The following is a 23,384-nucleotide window of genomic DNA, read 5'->3' as shown; positions in this document are numbered from 1 at the left end:
CTAGAGTTCTCCCTTATATAGTCTTTAAATCAGGGTTTGCAATCAATGCTACCTTGGTAACAAAGCATTCAATATTCACCGTTAGATGAAAACCTGATTAGAGTCAAGCTATTATCTTTCAATCGTTAGATCGAACTTAGCTTGTTATACCCAAATGAAATGTGACTTCATTTAGGTATGAGTAACCGTACCCAAACGTGTGCATATAGTTGGCTCAACAATAGTTAATCGAAGTTAGCCATATGAATACTTTCATATCAACCTTGTTCATCTTAATCACAACTAGTTCAAATGAATCAAATGAAACTAGTTATGGAGTTGTTCAATTGTTTATATTCTCATAGAAGTATAGAATACACAATTGAAGCAAAATCGATTTTGATTCACTCGAATCAATTCATGAACATTGTAGTCACGGTTTGCAAAAGTTTGCATTTATATAAATGTATTTGTTCATGAACAAACCGATTTTAGAACTTAACCCACTCAAGTATACAAACGGGTACGCATACTTAGAGTTTCAGACTTGGTTTAGGTTCGCCAGTATGCGAACGGGTACGCATACAGTTTTACATGACCAAACTCAGTTGGCGGACGTGAGATTTTAATCCGATACACATACGGGTATGCATACTAAGTTCCCGGATTTCAACTATCAAACTAGTACGCATACGGGTATGCATACTATGGTTCTCGGACTTGGAATAACTTGCAACAATTAACATACAAGTACGCATGCTGTGCTATATCCAATCAATGGTTAATTATTCTAAACTCCATGTTAATCATTGAAACATTCTTGGAAGAGGGGAATAGCTGTCTCACACAAACTATTAGCTTCAAAGCAATTTTCAAGTGATCAACAGATCAATACGAAATATTCCGAGTCTACATCAAATGACTGTCGCGCACAAATCATGTAAGATATTACCAGGTGATTTTCACATGATCATCTTTTGACTTTCGTTAAGAATAAAGATGAACTTGGTTAAAGCCAAAGCTTACCAACACATATTTCGAGAAATATGTAAGCGAGCTCGAAATATCAAATGTGTATAAAATAAAATCTATATAGCTATACGACTTTTGTCTCAATAGGAGATAGAATATAAATAAACTTCTGAGTTATAAATGAATTCAGTTTTCCACATACCTTTTGTTGATGAAGTTCCACAATATCCCCTTAGTAGTTCTTCATCTTCAATCGATGAACGTCGTGAAGTCTAAAGCTCAACTACACATTCTATCCTAATTCGAGACATAGCTATAAGTAGACTAGAAATCAAGACTTATAGTTTTTGCAACTAAACATGACAAACAAGCTTGTGATAGCAACGCTTGTGAGTTTGAACGAGCAGTGCTCTAACAATAATGAGTAGTGGATTTAAGTTAATGATTGTGACAAGTGTATTTACAATAAACTTGTTAAGGATGCCTGTGTGATTGTATGCTTGTATATTGATGATATGCTTATACTTGATACAAATATAGATGCGATTAATTACACTAAAAGCATGTGCTGAATGAGAACGTTGACTTGAAATACTTAGGCCCTTTTGATGTAATCTTAGGGATGAGGATTAGAAGATAATCTAACATTTATAGTCTTAGTCATTCTCAGTATGTTGAATTTGTGCTCAAGAGATACAACCAGTCTGATTGTAATCATGTTTGTACTCCATACGATTCTTCTTGTAGACTCAAGAAAAATAAGGGTAATGAGTATCTTAACTTGAATACTCAAGAGTTATAGGATGTCTGATGAATTTAATGAACTGTAAGAGTCCAGACATTGCCTATATTTTGATTAAGTTAAGCAGATATACTTGTAGTCCATATCAAGAGCATTCAGATGCCGTAAGTAAATTATTATGGTACCTAAATTACTCTATGACCTTTTATTGATTTATGAAAGGTATCCTGCTGTCCTTGGGGAATTTTATGATGCAAACTGGATAGCGGACTCAAAGGAGGAACTTCGATCGGGATTTGAAGTTGCTGGGATAGTCCTAAGACCAACTATTTTGAAATCAACAAAATGGAATTGGGTATTGAAGAATTGACTTTACAACCGAGAGATTAATCTCCTACTGTGGTCGCCAGTTGTTTATGGGTGAAAACTGTTTCTGCTGGTTTTGGTAAATTTGGGTGTGTGCGGATGAGAAACGAATCTAAACCCTAACAAATGCACTGCATGGGAGTACTTTAGATTCGAGAGATCAATCTGTACAATTCTGAACTAAACCAAGAAATGACCGTTCCAGACTTGCTTCGGTCAAAAAGTGAAGGAGATGGGGTTGATCTTAGGGAGGGAAGCAAAGAAGGTGTTGAGATTGTGAAAGTGTTGGATGTTTATGACTTGTATCAGAATATTGATCTGGCTTGCATAACGTAAGCTACCAGTTCTGGGTGTTTTCTAGATACGGTGTTAACAACAACTTTGTTTTCTCTGTTGTTTGAAAATAGGTCAAAGATCCTATTTATACAAGTCATTTGAGAGAAATCCTCATCTCGTAGGAAGTGGAGGAAGTTAAGTGATGGAGTAGTGGGGTCGTGTCGGGATGATGATTGTCACATGATCACGTCTTTGCCACTTCCCTCATCACCGTCCATCTTTTCCTGACACGTTCTCGTAATGGGCGCGTTGCATGCCGCACACTGTAAACCGCCAGACCAATACCCCGGTAAGTATCCCCCAGTTTGTGACATGTTTGATGCCTCGAGTGAGTGGGTCAAGTCGTGGAACTTGCCGCAAAAAATAGCATACAGTGCTATTAAGTTAAATAACTAAGTTATTTATGGAATTAATATTCATAAAATATCGTACATGCTCGATGCGTGTGATGCCTCGCTTTCAAGCAGCTCAAAATATCGTACGTGCTCGATACATGTAATGCGCGCTTTTAAGCAAGCATCTCAAAACAATTGATATGCATGAAGCATCATTGTTTTAAAGCTTAATAGAATAAGTCGCGGATTGAGCGTCTTAAAACGGCAGCATGCCATACTTCCTTTGGGTCGATCACTCCTTGTGGAAGAAAGGAGGCTGGCTATTGTCATGCTTCTTCGCAAGTTTGCTGGAAATAAATCTTCATCGTCCAATTATGCATGCAAAGCTGGATGGACAAGATGATTTACGGCAGTTGCGCACTACCGTTGATGAAATTTAGGGTTTAAGGGCCATGAGGCCACCCCTACTTTGGCTAATCGAACCCAAGCACTGAGTGCTGATTCACACGGACCGATCGAGTATGCATGGAGATGAGATTCTGGCGTGCATGCTTACATCTCTTGGTCCATCAAAAATCATATCTGAGCCACTCAATTCGACCGGTGAAAATGAATGGTCATGATCAATTTACGATAGAAATATATTGCCGCAAAGTGCAAATTAGGGTTTGAGATCCGCGTGACATAACACCTTTAAGGCGTGCGTTTCGAGACATTTGGCCCTAGTTTACACAGGAAGATTGGTCACACGTAAAGGTAGGTCAATGGTGGACATGTTAACACATTTGGGACCAATTGAATCTATATCTACACCGTCCTTTTAGGCTGGCGAAGATGGATGGTCGTGATCAATTTACGACAGAAGCGTGTTTCCGTAAACCTTTAATTAGGGTTTTGAAACAGCCACGTCCACGCGAGTTTGACCAAGCGGTTTGACACGCCATTGGCTTCCCTTGGGGAAATCGATCGTGTGGGGATAATATTGGGCTGATGGTGAACTTATGTGCACCTTCCTGATGGTCTAAAATGAGATCTAAGCCATCCAAATAGGATGGCTAAGTTGGATGGTTGTGATCGATTTAAGATGCTAGTGTACTTCCGCGACCCAAAATTAGGGTTCAAAAGCATCGCGCCCGCTATAGTTTGGGCAAGAGTTTTCTTGCCATATAGCCTTGACGTGGGCAAACCGATCAAGTGAGGGAAAAGTGGGGCCACTGGTGTGCGTGCTAGCACTTCCCTAATCACTTGTGAGGCAATCTAAGCCGTCCAACCAGGCTGGCAAAGTTGGACGGTTGCGATACTTTTAAGACTGTTTGGACAATCCATGATCGAGTTGGCGTTTGACAGCGCGACCACCCTTCTTAGGGTTGGCGTTTGACAGCGCTGGGAGATGTATGGGTGAGGTCCGTTCGGTCAGGGCATTAGTGGGCCCGCCGGTGGTCATCACGATAATTGCCTATTCCTGCCAAGGTTTGGCTAGGCTTGTTAGATTACGCGGCCAAATTGTATGGCTGTGATCGTTTCTAAGACTGATATGGACAGTCTAGATTTCCCTTAAGGAAATTAAACATGTTCGATCGAGCTATCTTTAATTAAAAGCGCGTCGATACGAGACTCTCTTTGTCAGAGTGATGTAGCCTGTGTGGGTATTTCATGCAGATCTCAATATTGGCACTTCGGGAGATTCATGCTACTCTGCTGAGAGTGAACACTTAATCGTCATGTCATGTCAATGATGAAAGTTCGGCTGAGAACATAGCATGGAAAATACTAGGCAAATCATGCATTAATTGATAATGCTAACAAAACATATAATTTCACAGAACATCTGGGATTGCCGTTGCACGCACCATTCTGAGTGAATTTCATGTATATATTCATATTGAATTGCTTCAAACGAGCGAAGAGTTTTTTTTGCACTCATCACTTCTTAAATGGCTTTACCCCTTGTAGGGTGACAGCGCATTAAATACGGGTTTTAGAATTTTATCTCTGAACTAAAATCCACCATCAACAACTGTGTTAGTCAAGCTGTAATAGCTAAAGCTACAAACAACTAATATCAATAGGCGTTATTTCCATTGGTTGGATAAAGTCCAGGGAGAATATCGCGCAACCTTTGACGAAAGGTTTGTCCAAAGAGATAGTTAGAATTGCATCGAGGGGATGGGGCTTAAGCTCATCAATTAAACTTGCCATGAAAGATACTCCACCTTGCTGACTGGAGATCCCAAGATCAAGGTTTCGAATGAGACAACTAATTTGTGGTGGGTAAAGGAAAACACAATCATAGAATTTCATTCTATGTCCTTTCCCTATGGTGTATACGTGATAGTGTGACTGCACGTGGAGGATGACTTTTAAATAAGTCTTAATGAGTTCTATAGTTTCAATTTAAGATTGAAGTGGGGTGTAGTAGTAAACACTCTTGATGGAACTCACATATCTGAATGAAGAAGTGGGTCGCTTCCTATGAGAATATAAGCTAATTATGTAGAGCATTATGAGAAACAGGATATGTCCAGGGCCAAAACGGACACAATGGCACGAGCTTGGCAGAAACCTTGGAGATATCATGCGTGGTTGATATCGCGAATTACATCAAACTCTAGTTGTTCAAGACATCGTGTTCACTGTCGCTAGCAAGTAGTTTCGGTAATATCTCACTAAGCAAAGGTTCAAGACCTCATGGACATCTATGCCTAAATTGGTATTTCCAACGGTTTTATGTGATTTTTGTCTTTTACCGAAATTTAATTCATTTTGAGAAAATGAGTTTTATTTTGTTTTGATGGTTTTGGTATTATTGGAACTTAGGATCTATGGGTCACTAAGGGTTCACTAGTTCATGCATTTTCACTTTGGTGAAATAAACCTTTAGTCTCACCTGTGAGAAACTAAAGATCAAGGATCTCTATACTATATAAGAAACCTTTAGTCTCACCTGAAAAGACGAGGGTACCCAAATATACCTATATCTAAAACTTTTCCACCTATAATTCCTTTCTCCGAAAGTGATTGTCTATGAACCGAGTCGAGACAATACAACTAATCGGTTCACACTTCGTGTGATCGTCTATGGATACGAGATGGAGATAATACAACAACGTAGTATGTTTACTTGATAAAAGGTTCAGACTTAACGTTTGTGTAATTAAGTAAATAGGAATTAACGTTTGTGTAGTTTACTTTAAATTATAATAACAACAATTGTAATTGCGGAAAATAAAAGTAAATGACACAGCAAGATTTTGTTAACGAGGAAACCACAAACATATTTGGTGATGTTTCCTGGGTTTTTATGCATTTTCGGTTTCCTCGTTAATAAAATTTCTGGTGTCTGTGTTATTTCTTTTCCGCGTTATATTTGTTTTTATAATTGAAATATCACAGGTTATGCGTAAGTTCAATCAATTGTGAATCCGACCTTTGGGTCGTGATTAAATTGATTGACACTTGGATATTGGTTTTTGATACCGTCCAAGTTATTTTTTTTTTCAATCGGGCTCGCATATACCTATTTGTTTGATTGCGGATTGAATTGAGAAATTGAGATATAACTCTTTGATATACTTTTCTTAAGATTGAGTCTGACTGTCTAGTTGATTCTCTTGAAAGTATATTGGAGTTAGTCCATACAGATTGCCAAACGAATTATTGGGTGTGGTTGTTAGACCCCCGCTTTTTCAATTTGTATCAGAGCAGGCAAACACGCTAAGACCTCATAAGTCTGTGTTTGTAGCAATCTGATTCTATGGACAGAAGTGTTATCTCTACAAACGTACCGCCAGACTTCGATGGAATAAACCATTTATGGCGGAAATTTTCTATGCGTGCTTTCATTCAAGCGCGATATTTTCAATCATGGGTTGGTATTGTTAATGGCTATAATCCTCCATTAGTTACAGTGGACGGTATAATTATTGCAAAGGATATTGGTGATTATGATGATCTTGAGATTCTTGTTGCAAAGTAAAATTCTGACGGATTAAATGCTATCATCCATGTCATTACCCCAGATATTCAGCACCACGTTACTACGTGTAGTAAGTCTAAAGATGCTTGGGATATCTTAGAAACCGTATTCGAAGGGAATGTTGCAGAGAAAGAAGCAAGGCTTCAAAATCTAGCTTCTGACTGAGAAAACCTTCGCATGTCTGATGATGAAACCTTTGACGAGTTTAACCAAATACTTCTAAAATAGTTAACTCCTCATATTCATTAGGAAGAACTATTCCGGAGAAAGTTATTGTGTGCAAAATTCTCAGGTCTATACCATCAAGATGTGAGTCTAAGAAACATGCCATTGAAGAAGCAAACGATCTTTCTACATTCTCCATAAATACTCTTGTTGGAAAGTTAAAGATCTTTGATAATGAACACGCGTCTGGAAAAGAGGTGATTTCTCTTAAAGCAGCAAACAATTCTGAATCCTCTAAGGATAAATCTGGTTCGCCAGATACTAAGGATGTTACTCCACGACAATTTAGAAAAATATTAAGATACAGGAAAAAGAGTTTTTCTAAAGGTACAACATATTTCTAATGATGATGTACAATGCTTTAATTGTCGTGTTTTTTGGCATGTTTCTTCAGTATGTTATAGCTGGAGCCGTAGACAATCGGAAAATGCAGCAGCTTTGCCTACTCTTGATGATAGACCTGAATATTATAATCCCTAAGAGTACACAGGCGAGGTTGCATTAGCTTCTGGAAAAATTCTTTCGGATACTGATTATGATTCTGACGAAGAAGTGTTCCATGTTGATCCAGTTGCTAATAATTTTTTTAAAGAATGTCATCAGAAACTCTCGGAAGCTGAAAGCACCATTTTTAGTGAGAAAGTTAAATATGACAGACTTCGTAGTCGGAATAAAGACTTGCAAGACCAACTTGATTCTAGTGGTGCAAGATATTATCTCAACGAAATACGAAACCTTAAAGAAGAAATTTCCGAAGGTCGAGATCGGGAAATTACTCTACAAGCAAAGCTAGATAACTTGGAAAACATTGAGATGAACTTGTTATTTAATTCAGAACGAGAAGATCTCAATGTTCAATATGAATCATCCAAGAATGATCTAGTTATTGCACTCGAAAATGTCAAAAGGTTGGAAGAAGAAACTCGAGCTTAAAAGAGAGTTTGTCTAGAAATAGCTGCTCAGAAAAATTAACCTCGATATTGGGAGCATGTAGAATTTATCATGATACACGAGGATTAGTCTATGAAGGAATATACGCTCCTGGTATTTGCAAATAGGTAAAATTTGTCAAAGATAAAGATTCTTCTAAACCAAAACCTTCGACGGTTGACAAAAGTGAAGTATCTCTACCAACTGCCGATGACGAAAAGACGAAATTCTGTCAAGCTCCAAAGCAAGCACATACACATTCAGGTAATTCTAACATAACTTTTTCCATTATACTAAACATTGTTTTTATTGTGGAAAGCCAGATCATTTGCAGAGGAATTGCATATATGATAAACGAGATAAAACCAGATCTGATTATGTTAAGATGACAAGATCTGATGTTCCAAACTGGAGAAAAACTGAGTCTCATAATATCAGTTCTTCTAATATTCCCTCCAAGAAATTTCATAATTATATTGGAGAGAAAAATAATTATGTTGCTCCAAAAGCTACTTAGAAATGAGTACTAAAGAAGATCAATAAAGCAATGAGTACTGTTAAGAAGGATCTCCCAGACAAGAGTTCGACAAGGGATAACATCTTAAAAAGGTATGGAACAGTTATTGAAAGTTTCAAGGAAGTTTTTAAATTCCTAGAGTCCATGCATGATTTTGTTTCAAATACCCGTGGTGAGCAAGATTTTTTCACCTCAACACAACCTGATTGTGTTGAAAGTGCATCCTCACCAAGCCCTAGTAAATGCGGTGAGGATTGCAAAGGAATTGGGGCGCACATACTGTGTTGGGTAATTTTTGAATATGTGGAACAATTTATTGTTTCGAGCTGAGTCTAACTCGCTTATCTATTTATCAAAATATGTGTTGGTAAGCTTTCGCTTTGGCCAAATTCATCTTTCCCTAGTGAAGAAAGTCATATTATGTTTCAATTACTTGAAAATGGCTTCGACGAAAAATAGTTTGTGAACAACAACTATATAACGTCCTCTAAGAATGTTTCAACGATTGAAATGAGAGTGTAGATTATATAACCATTATTGGATACAAGCATTGTGTGGTAACACATATATGTATAAGTCCTTATTCCTTGAACCAAAGTATGCGTACTTTGTTGATCAGGAAAACTGGAACCCAGTCCACGAACTGTTGGAGGTTCTCGTCCCGAGAAAATCTGCTGGAGTTTGTGAACTGTTTACAAATTTATTCCGGGTACTTAAGTCCGCCTACCTAGTCCTCGTACTTAGGTTGGTTATTTTCTAAAAATAATCATTCGTGAACTTAAACTTATATAAACTAAGGAATGCAAGTTTGCAAACCTTGGCTATAAAGTTCATGAATCGATTCAAGTGAATCAAATCGTTTTTGCTTCGATTGTGTCTTGTATACTTCTATAAGATATAAGCAATTGAATAACTCTCTAACTAGTTCATTTGAGTCATTTGAACTAGTTATGGTTAAGATGAATATGGCTAAATACCACATGTATGATTCTTAATTACCTAACTTGATTTGTGATTGAAATTCTTAAGTATAACAGGTTAGAAGTAATAATCAAAGCCATTGGATATTGGTTTTATTGTCAAAGAAACTTTTTCATACTTTTATGGTAACCATTCTTGGTGTAAATCCTTGTTGAAAAGGTTATTCTTCCTTCTAAGCATATCAATTCTTGTTTATACAATTTTATATCTTAGAAAAGATGATCACAATACTTGATCTTCATTATTATATATTGTGTATTGTTACCATGATATAGTTCTATTTTTTAGTAACACGATCTCATGAGAGAATTTCAATGATTGGTTCTTAGTTCGTATCTCCTTGTGGGGTTTCTAAAATCCAATATAAATCTTTATCTCAGGAGTAAGGTCACTCTTGTTGTTCTTTCGAGAATGACATCTTATGGGGGAGAGTTCTTAAATGAACATGTGCTTAATTGTTATACTTTTGAGAGGAGAAGCGGTTGTGGAACATGTAGGGGTTAACTTGTATCTTAATAAAATCCTTGATGAAGTCACTAAGATTCGACTCTGTGATATAATCTAAAGTAAAGTTGATATGTTTTTCTTTTGGTCAAGAAGTTCCTCTATGAAAATTTCATTAGGATCCCACCAGTTTTTCGTACCTTTGCCAATTTATATTGACAACAAGGGGGGGAATTATTTTGTACTTCACACTACATATACATATGGTTTACGAATCATTATGTAAGGGGGAGTGGTTTTCATTGTGAGTTGAAGTATTGACTAAGGGGGAGTGATACATATCACAGTAGTATTATTGTCAAAGTTGTGATACAATTGAACTTTGATGCTATGTAATAATACTATGATGGATCTTCAACAAGTACAATATGAGCACACACATAGTTGAAGAACCAAGGAAATCAAGCATGTCGGATTTTGGAGCTGTAATGCTTTTTAACAAGTATAATCCATATGTAAAATGGTTTTGTCACTAAAATTGACAAAGGAGAAGATTGTTAGAGAATTGCTCGGTTGAACCCACTAGCGTTGGTATGTAAAGTTAGTTGTCAATTTTAGTTTCCAAAACTCATTCTTGATTTAGTATACTAAAGATAGTTTCGGACTAGATTATGTCTGAGAAGAGCTATTCTTGAAGGATGAAGACTAAAGATTACAAGAAGACATCAACAAGGACTTCATCAACAAAGATATTGGGTGATTGATTTCATTTGGATTCTTGTTCAATTCTACCTTTCTAGTCTATCGAAACAAATGCTCACTTTATGGAACAATTCCTATGACGGTATATGTACATTCATGTATACATACTCGAGGTTATTTGAGCCACTACGTTTGTGACAATAACCTTTATCCCTGTAAAGGTTCTCATGTTATAGTGCATGATATTACGAATTCAACGAGCCAAGAATCACTCAATTCCGAGTTATAACGATGAAGTTATGAGTGATTTATTAAAGTAACAGTTATAAGTGTTGATGTAACTGTTACAGTTCGTTAGTAGGAAACAATCCATGGACTGCTTGTAACGGTTCACGGACTTGGGCCCAATTACGTGACTAAAAGGCATTTTTGGTCAAGTTGGTGATATTTCCTTATCTAGGCAAGATGGCTATTAATCCAAACATATTTGATTACCATATGAAAGTGTTTGTGATAACTTTTAATTCCTACCTAAGTTAAATTGTGATTTATTCACATAAATACAATATTTGCTAATTAATTATTTATTTAATTATTTTGGCAAGAGTTGTAACTTAGGAAAGACTTCCAAAATTAGGAGAGTCTTGAAAAAGGAAAATATCTGAAACCCTAGCTTAGTTTTCAAGCTAACTTTTCACTATAAATAAAGGGTTCATGAGTCTACACGTTTTTCATCCCCTTTGGAAAATTGGTGTAAGCTTCATAGGTTGTTTTCCACGTCTTCTGTTCTTCGTGAACAAGAGTGAGATAAAAGTCTTTGTATTGAGGATCACAAAGCCGAGTTGGATTAATCTTCGTGATTGATTATACAACTTGTAATCTAGGTTTTTCACCTCTTGTCCATTCTAAGGTTTTCTCTTCTGATATAAAACCATTCAAGAGTTGTTGATCATAAACCCTAGGTTTTGATAGATTTCAGTTTCCGATCATATACCAACACTTGTTAGTTGAAATCGGAAGCTAGAAAGAAAACTTCGATTAAGGTATCTCGTAAAAATCCTTAAGAAGTTTTAAACAAGATTTTTTCTAGTTGTTCTTGTTGTAGAACAATTAGGTTTCTCTTCCATTATTGAAGAGTATAATAATCCCTAATTTACAAGTTTTTTTTGATGTTACTTTTACCTAGTAATTGTTTTTATCAAAATAAACACAAGAATTCCAAAACCTTGATTTACATCTAAAGGAAAATCAAATCGGTATTTTGTGCAAACAAAAGATCGAATCGTATCAATCGTGTTGTTGTATCTTCTAAAGAGAGCCTTGGGTTCTGCTAGAAGAATTACGAGAAAAAATCCTAAAGACAATCGGTGTTGTGCTAGGAGTTTTTGCTGAAACAGGTATTACATCCAGTCCGAATAGGTAGTAGGAAATTGGTGTAACAACTTATAATCAGTGTATGTTTATTCTGGACCAGGTCCCGAGGTTTTTTTTCATTTGCGGTTTCCTCGTTAACAAAATTTCTGGTGTCTGTGTTATTTGTTTTCCGCATTATATTTTTTTATATAATTGAAATATCATAGGTTGTGTGTAAGTTCAATCAATTGTGAATCCGACCTTTGGGTTGTTGATTAAATTGATTGACACTTGGATATTGGTTTTTGATGCCGTCCAAGTTATTTCTTATATTCAATCGGGCTCGCAAATTCCTATTTATTTGATTGCGGATTGAATTGAGAAATTGAGATATAACTCTTTGATATACTTTTCTTAAGATTGAGTCTGACTGTCTAGTTGATTCTCTTGAAAGTATATTGGAGTTAGTCCATACACATTGCCTAACGAATTATTGAGTGTGGTTGTTAGACCCCGCTTTTTCACTTGTCCAGAATTAAATACTCTCTGGATTAATCCGCTATACAAAATCAAACCAACTTCACATAGTTGAGACCAAGCAACTAAACCTATATTTTACCTAGTTCCTCCTGTATCCCTGCGCCTCCAACTTGCAGTAAGTCACGCACTTGGAACAATTCCTTTGGTTCATATTCCAAACAGTAAAGGAACAACAAATCTGTTCGGTAACAACTCTTTTCAACCAAGTGATATGATTTCGACAAAAGGCTCTTCCGTTTATACAAATAAACTCCTTTGTCAGGTCCTTAGATCTCTCTAATAACAATTACCAAAGTAATTGTCAAGACTTTGAAATCAATACTGTTAATCACAAAGAATTGTATTGATGCCGATCTACTCAACTAGTCAATCCAATCTATCACAAAGATAAACCAATTATAGTTGGATCCTCTTTACCCGAAACAAGGTAGTTTTGCTGGATCAAAGATAAACCAATTATAGTTGGACACCAAGGAATTTCCAAAACCGAAAATATTCTCAAGATTTGTAATATATTACCAAATTCGGTTTCCATAATTCCTGGAAATGCTTTGTCCAAATATTGACCGAAATATCTTAGAAAATCTCCAACTAGATAAGAATATCTTTGAACAATAAAAGATAAGCGTTACTGCACATGTTCAAAGTGTGTCGACATCTTTACTTTGTAAGTCCTTTTTTATACTTACAATCTTGGAACCGATTTGCCACACTTTCAAACAAGTTTAGAATTGGTTCATCTGACTTCCAAGAACTACGTGATTGATTATCCTATCAAATCACCAAACATGGGTTTCACGGTTCTACCAAAACAAGTTTCGGTTCTACCTCTATGTGGGTACTAGAATTAGTCACGCTAGTTACAAAACTTGGTTGACTAGGTACTAGGATCGGTTCCCACATATATATGGTATCTAACTTGTATTTGGTGCACATGTCCATAGGATCCGTTCCCAATGTCTAAAAACGTGTTGCACATGTTCACAGGATCGGTTCCCAATAACTAGAAACTTGTTGCACCTCTTACAAGGATCGATTCCCCTTTTGTGATCGGTTGCACCTCTTAATAGGGTCGGTTCCCCTTTGCCTAGAGTGGTCATACCAATTACAACAAATCGATCATACCATCTCAGCTGATTACTTAAGATCAGTTTCACTAATAAAAGTCATACCAATACAAAAGTCAGGCCTCGTGAATAGTTTTATCAAGAACATAAGCAGGTCATGAGCGGTTATACTAAACACACATATTGGTAATTCAAAAGATTTGCAATGAATAACAATACCAATAAGCCTAGCGATATCCCTTTCGATTCATAACACAAGTTTATGAATTGTACTTCCTTTAAACTAATGTAAAAACATTGTTTCCTAGGACGAAATCTTCACCCATACCCATACATAATCACAATAGCACTCATACGATTATGTCGATGTCTTATATACGAAGTTCAAAAGATAAGCGTTATACTTCGTGTTGTATTCCTTAATACTATGTCTAACTAGAGTATAATCATTCATAGCTTCGCAGTTATGTTTTCAATATGCACGACTTGAAAGATACGTTAGGGAATAAAACAGTTCAAGTCAAATATTACTAACCTCAAGTGGAAGGATGATGTCGTCGTTGGAGCTCCTTACTTCTTCACATACTTCAAGTCTTCACTTAATACTTGTAATGTCTCATATCTTAATCCTTTCAAGCTAACCTATACGAAGTTGACTCTAGCATATAATCAAGCGACTCTTTCAATAAGTTTTGGTTCCCTAAAATATGACAATTAAATTTGACATACCAATGCTTGGTGGGTTCAACCGAGCTATGCTCTAACATCACCTGGGGTCCACACACTTTTATGTGAGGGAGAGGACGTTGGAATAGCTAGTATGATTTCAACATGCACGATCCGTCTGTCTGTTCAGTTAGTTCGTGTCGTGAGATTGGGATTTACCAACATCTATCTGTGTTTTTCATGTTTTATTGAGGTTTTCATTGATGTGGGGATTGTTGGAAAACAATTAATTGAAAATTGATTTTTAAAGTTTTTAAAAAAAATAATAACTTATTGTTTTCTTTTGTGAATGAAACTTTTTAGTCCCACGTCTGGGAGTTCCTCTTTTTAAGTTGTATTATTCCATTATATAAACAAATTCTCTACTTTTATAAAATATATGTGAAAGGGGTTTCTCTATATTTTAGAGAGACCCCCAAGGGAAAATATTTTTATATTGTTTTCTTAATCGTTCGCGATTTTCCTTAAGGGTTTTTTCGGAGTTGCCAAGCTCAAGTTGAGCATCTACTACATATGGAAGTAGTAGGTGTAGTAGGGTGTTTTATCCTGGAGATGTCCGTCCTGTGAGGGCTATAACATCACTATTGAGTGTAGCCGGGCGTTAATGTCTTAAGGACAGCGTGTCGAACACGTGACTCACTATGTTTTTCCAAAGTTTTCCCTTGTTGCTGTTGCGTAGATCTGGGGAGCTCATCCGTTTTGTCAAATCAATAACTTTCATTATAAAGGAGCTAAGTATCAATAACTTTTTCTTATTTTATTTTTCCTTGTTTTTGATTATTGCACCCAACATGACTCTAATTACATTCTCTAACTGTTAAATCTCGAATGCCAACAATATCTTGCAATATCCTTGAAACAATACCGGAAGGAATAATCTCTGTTTAGTGAATTAGAACCAGATTGAAATAATCTTTTCCAACCAATACTGCAAGTGCACAATGCTGATTTACACAACCCCAGCAGAGCTTGGATAAAAAAGGTTTTAACAAGCTAAGACTGTAACATATTCATCTGAACCAAGAAGAGGGTTACTAGTTACCACACCATTCCTCTAACAAGTTCAAATAAATTGCAACTCATTTTTCAGTTCAGGAATTCACTACTCCCTACCAAGTAAAAAATCTGCGCTAACCCTCTATTGGTGATATAAGATGGGAATTCCAGGTTCTTCTTGAACTCAGCACAAGATACTATGGTTCCTAATGTCCAATCTCTATAAATTCGATGCTTTTTAGTTTTGCCATTTGTAGGTCTGTTTTATTTGTAGCGATGGTAAATTCGTAGACAAACCTGACACTGCCGACCATACAGAAAATAAATTTAATATGTATTTTTCCGGTTCACTGGTGACGGTTCTTAATATCCTGGCAGTTTAAACATTTTATTTTTCTAAGAACAAAACATACCTGCACTGCGGATTCAGTTAACGATGTTATCATTTTATTTTTGTCGATTCTAACTCTATTATGGAGGCGGTTAGGGGCCTTTGGGGATAGTTAAGGTCATCGCATGGACCTATTAAACAGTTTAAGCTAAGCTGGTCAGCCATGCGACATTTGAAGGTTTGGTCTAAGCTAAGCCGATTGGTGCACGGATACGGATATAAGCCCAGTCCTGGTTTCCTGGTGGCCTCAACCGAAAAAATAATTTGTGGCCTCATAATATGATGTTTTTTTCATATAACAAAATAAAAATTAGTACCGCAGTATCAGGAAAAAGAAAATTATCATTAGCAAATTAAAATCAATTCTATTTGTATATTTTTAATAGGAAGCTTGTAAGGAATTTCGGATAAAAAAATTACCACCAACACCTAAAATCAGGTTTTTCCTTTGATTTTTAATAGCCAAACAGTAAGGAAATGTGAAATTCTTTGTAAACAAATAATGAAGCATAACAAATTATGATTACATATGCACTCATAAAACAAATTCATTTATATATGTTGTATTAATATAGATTTTACTAGGTATTACAGGGGCCATCCGAAATTAAGCGGATATAGAGATTAAAAAAGCACCTAACCATCAAAGAATACTTGAAAAAACCGAGTCAACCCGGTTCCACCTTCTGCGATTTCTTCCATGAAATCTCTGTGAATTCTTTTATGATATCTTGAACCCCTCTTTTATTCTTTTAATCTCTTGTTGCAATTTGTTTCTATCACTTTTTTAGTTTGCTTTCCAGTCATCTCAAAATCCATTTTAGAGTTAAATTGGTTTCTGTCTTTCCTTTAAAATTTAGGATTTCTACTTTTCCGCTCATTTTCTTCCTATCTTTCAAAATTGGTCTTTCAATCTGGTTGTTTGGAAAAAAAATTCTAATCGATTTTGGGATGTATCCTGTTAATTTGTCCTTGCTTCTGTTTTTGTCTTTCCATCAAATTTCAGTTTTTCAAATCAATTTTAACCTAATCCTTTTCAATTCAATGCCCTATGAATTCATTATGATTTCAGTCATAACCAACCTCCTCATCATTTGTAGTTTGTTTTCCTTGTCTTTCAGGGGAAATGATGTTGGAGCAAATGCTCGGTGGAGACCATCTCAGGTCAACTGTTCGACAACGAGAAAATTGGTGGATCTACAGTGCAATGGAAATCTCCCCCTGCAGAGGGAGTTGTTGATCTCGAGCCCAAGTAAAGTATCTCACTTTTTTGAAATGTACAAAGATATTAATCCAAGAAATGGGTCTGAAGTTAGAATTGCAATCATTTCCATCAACTTTAAAACTTCCTTGGGGATCACTCATGAAACAGTTAACAACATCAGCATAGCATCATATGTCAGTGTTAAGAGTTCTCACAACTTTGGTATTAACGATTATCTTTTACAAGTGGAAGATTACTTGAGAAGGAGGAATATTATAAAAAAATTCATTCTTTTAGTAAGCTTCAATCAGTAACCACACAGGCCAAGCTACAAGTGGCACACTTAGTCAGTAGAAACAGTCCTAAATCAACATGCAAGAACAAAATCTTCATGAGTAATTATTCTCTGACTTCCTCCTCCCATAGATTACAAGTGTCATCTAGACATAAAGTTTACAATCCTCACAAAAAACCTTTACTGAATAGCTTATATAAAACCTCATACCAATTTTCTTAGTCTCATAACTCAAAAAAAAAAAAACACATACATAACAACTCTCATAAAGTTTCAGAACTCTCTTAATACACATTTTTTAGTTTCAGTTCTTTCTAGTTCTTGGAAAATGTCGGATGTTCCAACTAGAAATTACATTGCTCATCATAATGAGGTTCTTGAGGATCAAACTCAACCTTTATCACACTCTTTCAGATACTATGTTGAATTCCTCAGAGATGCTGCTAAGGCAATTGAAAAAGGAAAATTTTCCAGGGTGATAGTCCAGATTTTTAAGGAAATAAAGAGAGGTGATGATCCTAGAGGACTTACAACAAGGGAAATGGCTTATGCTCTCAACATGGTTTGGTCACCAACTGGAAGACTTATCATCAAAAAGACAGCCAATCCAAAAATCTTTATCATCTGATTCTCTAATACAAGTGACTTTGCTGCAGCTATCTACTCCATTCCAAACAGAGTCCATGGGAAGCTTCTTACTATGCGCATGTGGAACAGTGAATCAAGAATTGAGGATATTGATTTAAATGCTCAAGATTTCTGGATCAAGTTTGAACTTGGAGGTGATTTGGTGGAGAAAGGTTATGTGGCTAAACAAGTTGCTGAAAAAGTGGGAAGAGTGTTCACTCTTATTGGTCCTCTGAACTCTCAAGAGGAGTACCAAGCTCATGTTCTTACTGATCTAAAGAAGATTCTGGTTCATCAAGTCAAAATAATTATTCTTGATGGATTGGACAGAGACATAATCAAAACTAGAATCTTCTTCATGGTGATTCCACATGGTACATGCAGGAGGTGTTGGTTTGTAGATGGTGACCATTCTGAAGAAAAGTGTAGACAAATAATTATTGCTTACAAAAATAGTTTCCCTAAGGTATATGTCTATAATAAAGAGGTTGAGGATGCAGGGAGTGTAAATGAGGAATTCCATCAGCAAGATGCTCAAAATGGGAATAGAATGAAGTCTCTAGCAACAGCTGCAGCAAGCCTTCAAATTTATGACAATGAATTTGACAAAGTGGATTACCAAACTAGAGGCGTCAAAAGGAGAAGGATTGATAATGATTATTCTTTTAATGAAGAGGAGAATGAAAGTGGTAGAAGTGCAAATGTTGGTATTATTGGGGATGGAAGAAGGAATGCAAGTGAAGGTCAAACTGCAATCACAGTCATCAGTGAAGAAAGGGATCAAAATGCATAGGAGATAAAGAAAGCTTTAAAAGGAAAATCCCTATGGTTGAAGAAGGTAGCAAGTCTAAAGAAGAAAGGCAGAAGAAAAATAAAGTTGATTGGTTCAGACTCTTAAGCCAGTATGCAGTAATGGGTAGAAGAAAGAGCACAGTAATCAAAGAGCCAGGTGAAGATTTGGGTAAAAATTGGATGATGGTAAATGAGGAGCAAAACAAAACTCCAGTTCAAATAGCTGAGGAGGTTCTTAATAAAACAAGTAACAACATGGGAATTGGTGACGCTTTGATTTATCTCTCAAATCAGAGTAATTTAAATAAAGAAGACATTGAAGAGATAAATTGTAACGATGAGGAAAATTCTCTTTGATGGAGTCTAATTGAGGCTGAAAGGAACAACAAAGCAAACCCTGAGATGGTAATCACGGATGTTTCAACTAACAACACATACCCTATGGAATGCAACATAGTTGAGGAGGTAATTTTAAATCAAAATTTTTACTCAAAATTTATCTCTAAAAGCTACTTGCATAAATATGTTAGGTCTTCATATTTTTACTATAATATGTTATTACTTTACATAATGATTAGGCTTAGTAAAAGTTGTTGCTGCATGCATAAATTAGGACTTAAAACTTTAAATTATTTTCTATGTGAGCATGTCCATCTTGTCTGTATGTTTTGAAATGCACCTTGGATGGTTTTTTACCTTATTACAAAAGAATGATATTTTGTTACATGGTAATGGAAGAAAATAATTATGGGTATGACTTCAAGGTTTTATCTTGGAATCTTCAGGGCATTAGAGCAAATCTAAAATAAGACCATTTGAATCATATGAGCAAAACTTATAAACCAGATTTAGTTTTTTTATTTGAAACAAAGATCAAAATGAATGTAGTAGAGAAAGTTTTTAGTAAAATGAAGATGAATGATTGGTTTATCATACCATCAATAGGCAGATCTGTGGGTTTTGCAGTAGCTTGGAACCAGAGAGTTTCTGCCAAACTCATCTCTTTTATGGAAAATGTCTTTAACTTTCATGTCATTAAAGATAATATAAGTGTTAACATTACCTGTTAGAGCATTGCTCGGTCGAACTCGCATGTGTTGCTATCTCAAGCATGTTTTTCAATGTTAGTGATCAAAACTATACGTCTTGATTTCTAGTCTATTATAGCTAAGTCTCGGAATAGGATAGAAAGTGTAGTTGAGCTCAAGGACTTCATGGCGATTCATCATACAAGAAGAGGAACTACTCAAGGAACCGGTGGAACTTCTCGACAAAAAGTTATGTGAAGACTTGAACTTATCTGTCACTCAAAAGTATATCTACTCTATCTCCTACTCTTTGAGACAAGAAGTCATATGCTATATATATAGACTTGGATACACATTTGTATTTCGAGCCGAGTATACCTCGCCTATCTATATCTCGAAATATGTGTTGATAAGCTTTTCGCTTCGATCAAGTTTATATTTACCTAGTGACGAAAGTCATGATATGTTTCAATCACTTTGAAAATTGCTTTGACGAGAAATGGTGTAACAAATGTATAACGTCCTCTAAGAATGTTTCAATGATTGAAATGAGAGCTTCGATTACATAACCATTGGTGGACATAAACATTATTGTGGAAACACATTTATGTATAAGTCCTATTCCTCGAACCAAAGTTTGCGAATTTTGTTGATCAAGAGAAACCGGAGAATGGCGTGAGCCAAGTCCGCGAACTCAGCCCGCGAACTGCCGAACTTCTCATCCCGAGAAATTCTACTGGAGTTGACGAACTAGCTGGGTCCGCGAACCGGCGGAAAGTCTTTGCCGAGATTTTCTGTTGGAGTTTGTAAACTCTACCGGTTGCTTAAGTCCGCGAACCTAGTCTGCGAACTTGAGAAAGGTTATATATCTGAAGATGATTTCGGAACTTAAACTTATAATGACTAAGGAATGCAGTTTGCAAACCTTGGCTTTAAAAGTTGGTGAACCGATTCGAGTGAATCAAATCATCTTTGCTTCAATTGTGTCTTGTGTAGTACATAAGATTTCGTTACAACTGAACAACTCTCTAACTAGTTCATTTGAGTCATTTAAACTAGTTATGGTGAAGAAGAACATGGTTGATATAAAATGCTCATATGGCTAACCTTTTGGCTAACTATTGTTGAACCAAGTGCATACGTTTGGGTACGGTTAACAAACCTAGAAGTGTGCATTGTCAAGTGTGTGTAACAAGCTAAGTTTTCGATCTAACGTCAGGTTTTAATCTAACGGTGGATATTGTTTGCTTTGTAACCAAGGAAAAACCCTGATTTGAAAGACTATATAAAGGAGACATCTAGTATTGTGTAAAACTAATCCCCACACTTCACGTGTGATACTAGTTTGCATACTAGAGTCGATTCTCCTTTAACCCTCTGGTTTTGTTTTCTCAAACTGGGTTAACGACTAAAAGACTTCATTGGGATTGTGAAGCCAGACCGATACTACTTTTATCGTAGTTGTGGGATCTGATCTTGCATATTCTATTGTACGAGTACAATCAGATTGATTGACTTGAGATTGATATCTCCGATAGTCAAGATATAGTAATCACAAAAACCTTCATCTCATCTCTTGTGATTCCACAACATCTTGTTTCGTTACCATACGATTAAGATTGTTGTGAGGTGACTGATTAATCTAGGTTGTTCTTCGGGAATATAAGACCGGATTATCAATTGGTTCCTGTTCACTTTGATTATTATCAAAAGACGTAACAAAACCTTTAGGGTTTATCTGTGGGAGACAGATTGATCATTTAATAGACTTGTATGTGTGAGACAGATTTGTTTATTGTCAAAGCCTGCGATTTTGGATCGTAGCAACTCTTAGTTGTGGGTGAGATCATCTAAGGGAATCAAGTGTGCAGTATCCTGCTGGGGTCATAGGCGTAGGAGCATAACTGTACCTTGAATCAGTGGTAGATTGATTGGGGTTCAACTACAGTCCAGTCCGAAGTTAGCTTGGAGTAGGCTAGTGCCTGTAGTGGCTTAATACAGTGTGTGTTCAATCTGGACAAGGTCCCGGGGTTTTTCTGCACTAGCGGTTTTCTCGTTAACAAAATTTCCGGTGTCTGTGTTATTTCAGTTTTCGCATTATATTGTTTTATCTTTATAATTGAAATAATACAGGTTGTGCATTTGAATCAATCAATTGGAAATCCTACCTTTGGTTGTCGATTGATATTGATTGATCCTTGGATATTGGTCTTTGGTACAATCCAAGTTATTCCTTGTATTTGATTAGAACTCGCAGTCTTGCTTGAGTAAATCAAATCAAGATAGAGACATAAACTCGTTGATGTACTTCTAATTGATTGAGTCATGTTGATTCTCTTACAAGTATATTCGAGTTTGTCCATACAGATTGCTAAGCGAAATATTGGGTGGTGTTGTTAGACCCCCGCTTTTTCATTACCTTTATTTATGGGTCCCTGGAAAGAAAACTTAGAATTAAGCAATGGGACTTCATCCATAGTTTTAGTGACTTAAACAGTCCCTGGGCTTTGATAGGGGATATTGAAAAAGCGAGGGTCTAACAACACCACCCAATATTTCGCTTAGCAATCTGTATGACTAACTCCAATATACTTTACTAGAGAATCAACTAGACAGTCAGACTCAATCTAGATTAAAGTATATTGAGGAGTTAATATCTCTCTCTTGATTTGATTTACTCAAGCTAATAGAATCAGCGAGTCTTTAATCAAATACAAGGAAAAAATTGGATGGTACCAAAGACCAATATCCAAGGATCAATCAATGTAAATCAACAACCAAAGGTTGGATATACTAATTGATGATCTTTAACGCACAACCTGTATTATTTCAATTATAAAGATAAACAATATAATGCGGAAAAGAAATAACATAGACACCAGAATTTTGTTAACGAGGAAACCGCAAATGCAAAAAAACCCTGGGACCTAGTCCAGATTGAACACACATTGTATTAAGAGAGGCTAAGACTCAAGATTCCACTATTTTTCATGTTCATGGGGTTCAAAAATTAATCCTAAACATTTATAGCTCCAAACACAGGAGATATTAACTCTATTCTTTGCCAAAATAGATTTCCTAAAAGTTGATTTCATTGCTCAAAGTGTTTACAAATGATGAAAATGGGAGAAAATGATTAAAACCGGATTTGTAACAATTATATTTGTTACAAACCAAACTGTTACAGCGAACGATAAATAGTAACTGTCACTGTCACTGTAGCGCCTAAGACTGTCAGTGAACTATCGCATTCATTATAGCAATTACGACTGTCCGGCGTACGTCTTATGTTCTTCGTGTTCTTCACAGCAGCAGAAATGGTGGTTTCTGCCGCTTGATTTTCTCGCTCTATTGATGCTCTGTACCTCTCTCAAACTCTCTGTTTTCACCCCTAACTCTCCATATGCATTCAATGACTCCCACCAACTCTATTTATACAGCACAAGCGATTATCTTCTCACTGAATGCTCAAATCTTCTCATAAAAAAGAAAATTATCTCGGGAATATTTCACAGGTCATGCAGCTGTTAATTCTAAGGATATTATTCAAATTTGATCTTCTCATGCAGTTATCTTCCATCTAGCACAGTCGAACTCACCTCGGTTGAAGTCAAACACGCACAATTTTCCCAAAAATACATGCATAGGCTGTTCCGTGCATCACTCTATTTTGTTGCGGAGATCCTTCTTCGCGTCTTATGTTGCTCGGAATCTTTCCTAAAATCTTCTTAAATCATGCAGTGAATATATTGTCCTTAATCCGTATCAATAGCAATTCATATCCAAGAGAAACTCCCAGGAGAAATTTTCTCAAATTCACTCATCAAATCTCGCACGAGTGAAATAGTTTTCCCGCCAAA

At 36.1% G+C, this 23,384-nt stretch overlaps 1 protein-coding gene across 2 annotated transcripts; it reads left to right on the top strand.

Moving 5' to 3' along the window:
* Positions 1 to 16,211: 16,211 nt before the first annotated feature.
* LOC113317742 lies at positions 16,212 to 19,132 on the top strand. 2 transcript variants are annotated; one of them, XM_026565882.1, is made up of 2 exons: positions 16,212 to 16,830; positions 17,492 to 19,132. In XM_026565882.1, the coding sequence occupies exon 2, from the start codon at positions 17,778 to 17,780 to the stop codon at positions 18,495 to 18,497; it is 720 nt and encodes a 239-aa protein (XP_026421667.1). In that variant the 5' UTR covers positions 16,212 to 16,830; positions 17,492 to 17,777; the 3' UTR covers positions 18,498 to 19,132. The 2 variants fall into 2 exon arrangements, with proteins under 2 accessions (XP_026421667.1, XP_026421668.1); XM_026565883.1 differs by having other exon boundaries at positions 16,212 to 17,639; positions 17,734 to 19,132.
* Positions 19,133 to 23,384: the final 4,252 nt, after the last annotated feature.

The sequence above is a fragment of the Papaver somniferum genome, chromosome 10 (genome assembly GCF_003573695.1).
Source record: "Papaver somniferum cultivar HN1 chromosome 10, ASM357369v1, whole genome shotgun sequence".
Classification (NCBI taxonomy): Eukaryota; Viridiplantae; Streptophyta; class Magnoliopsida; order Ranunculales; family Papaveraceae; genus Papaver; species Papaver somniferum.
The sequence above is the reverse complement of the archived record's forward strand: the minus strand, read 5'-3'. Positions and strand labels throughout refer to the sequence as shown.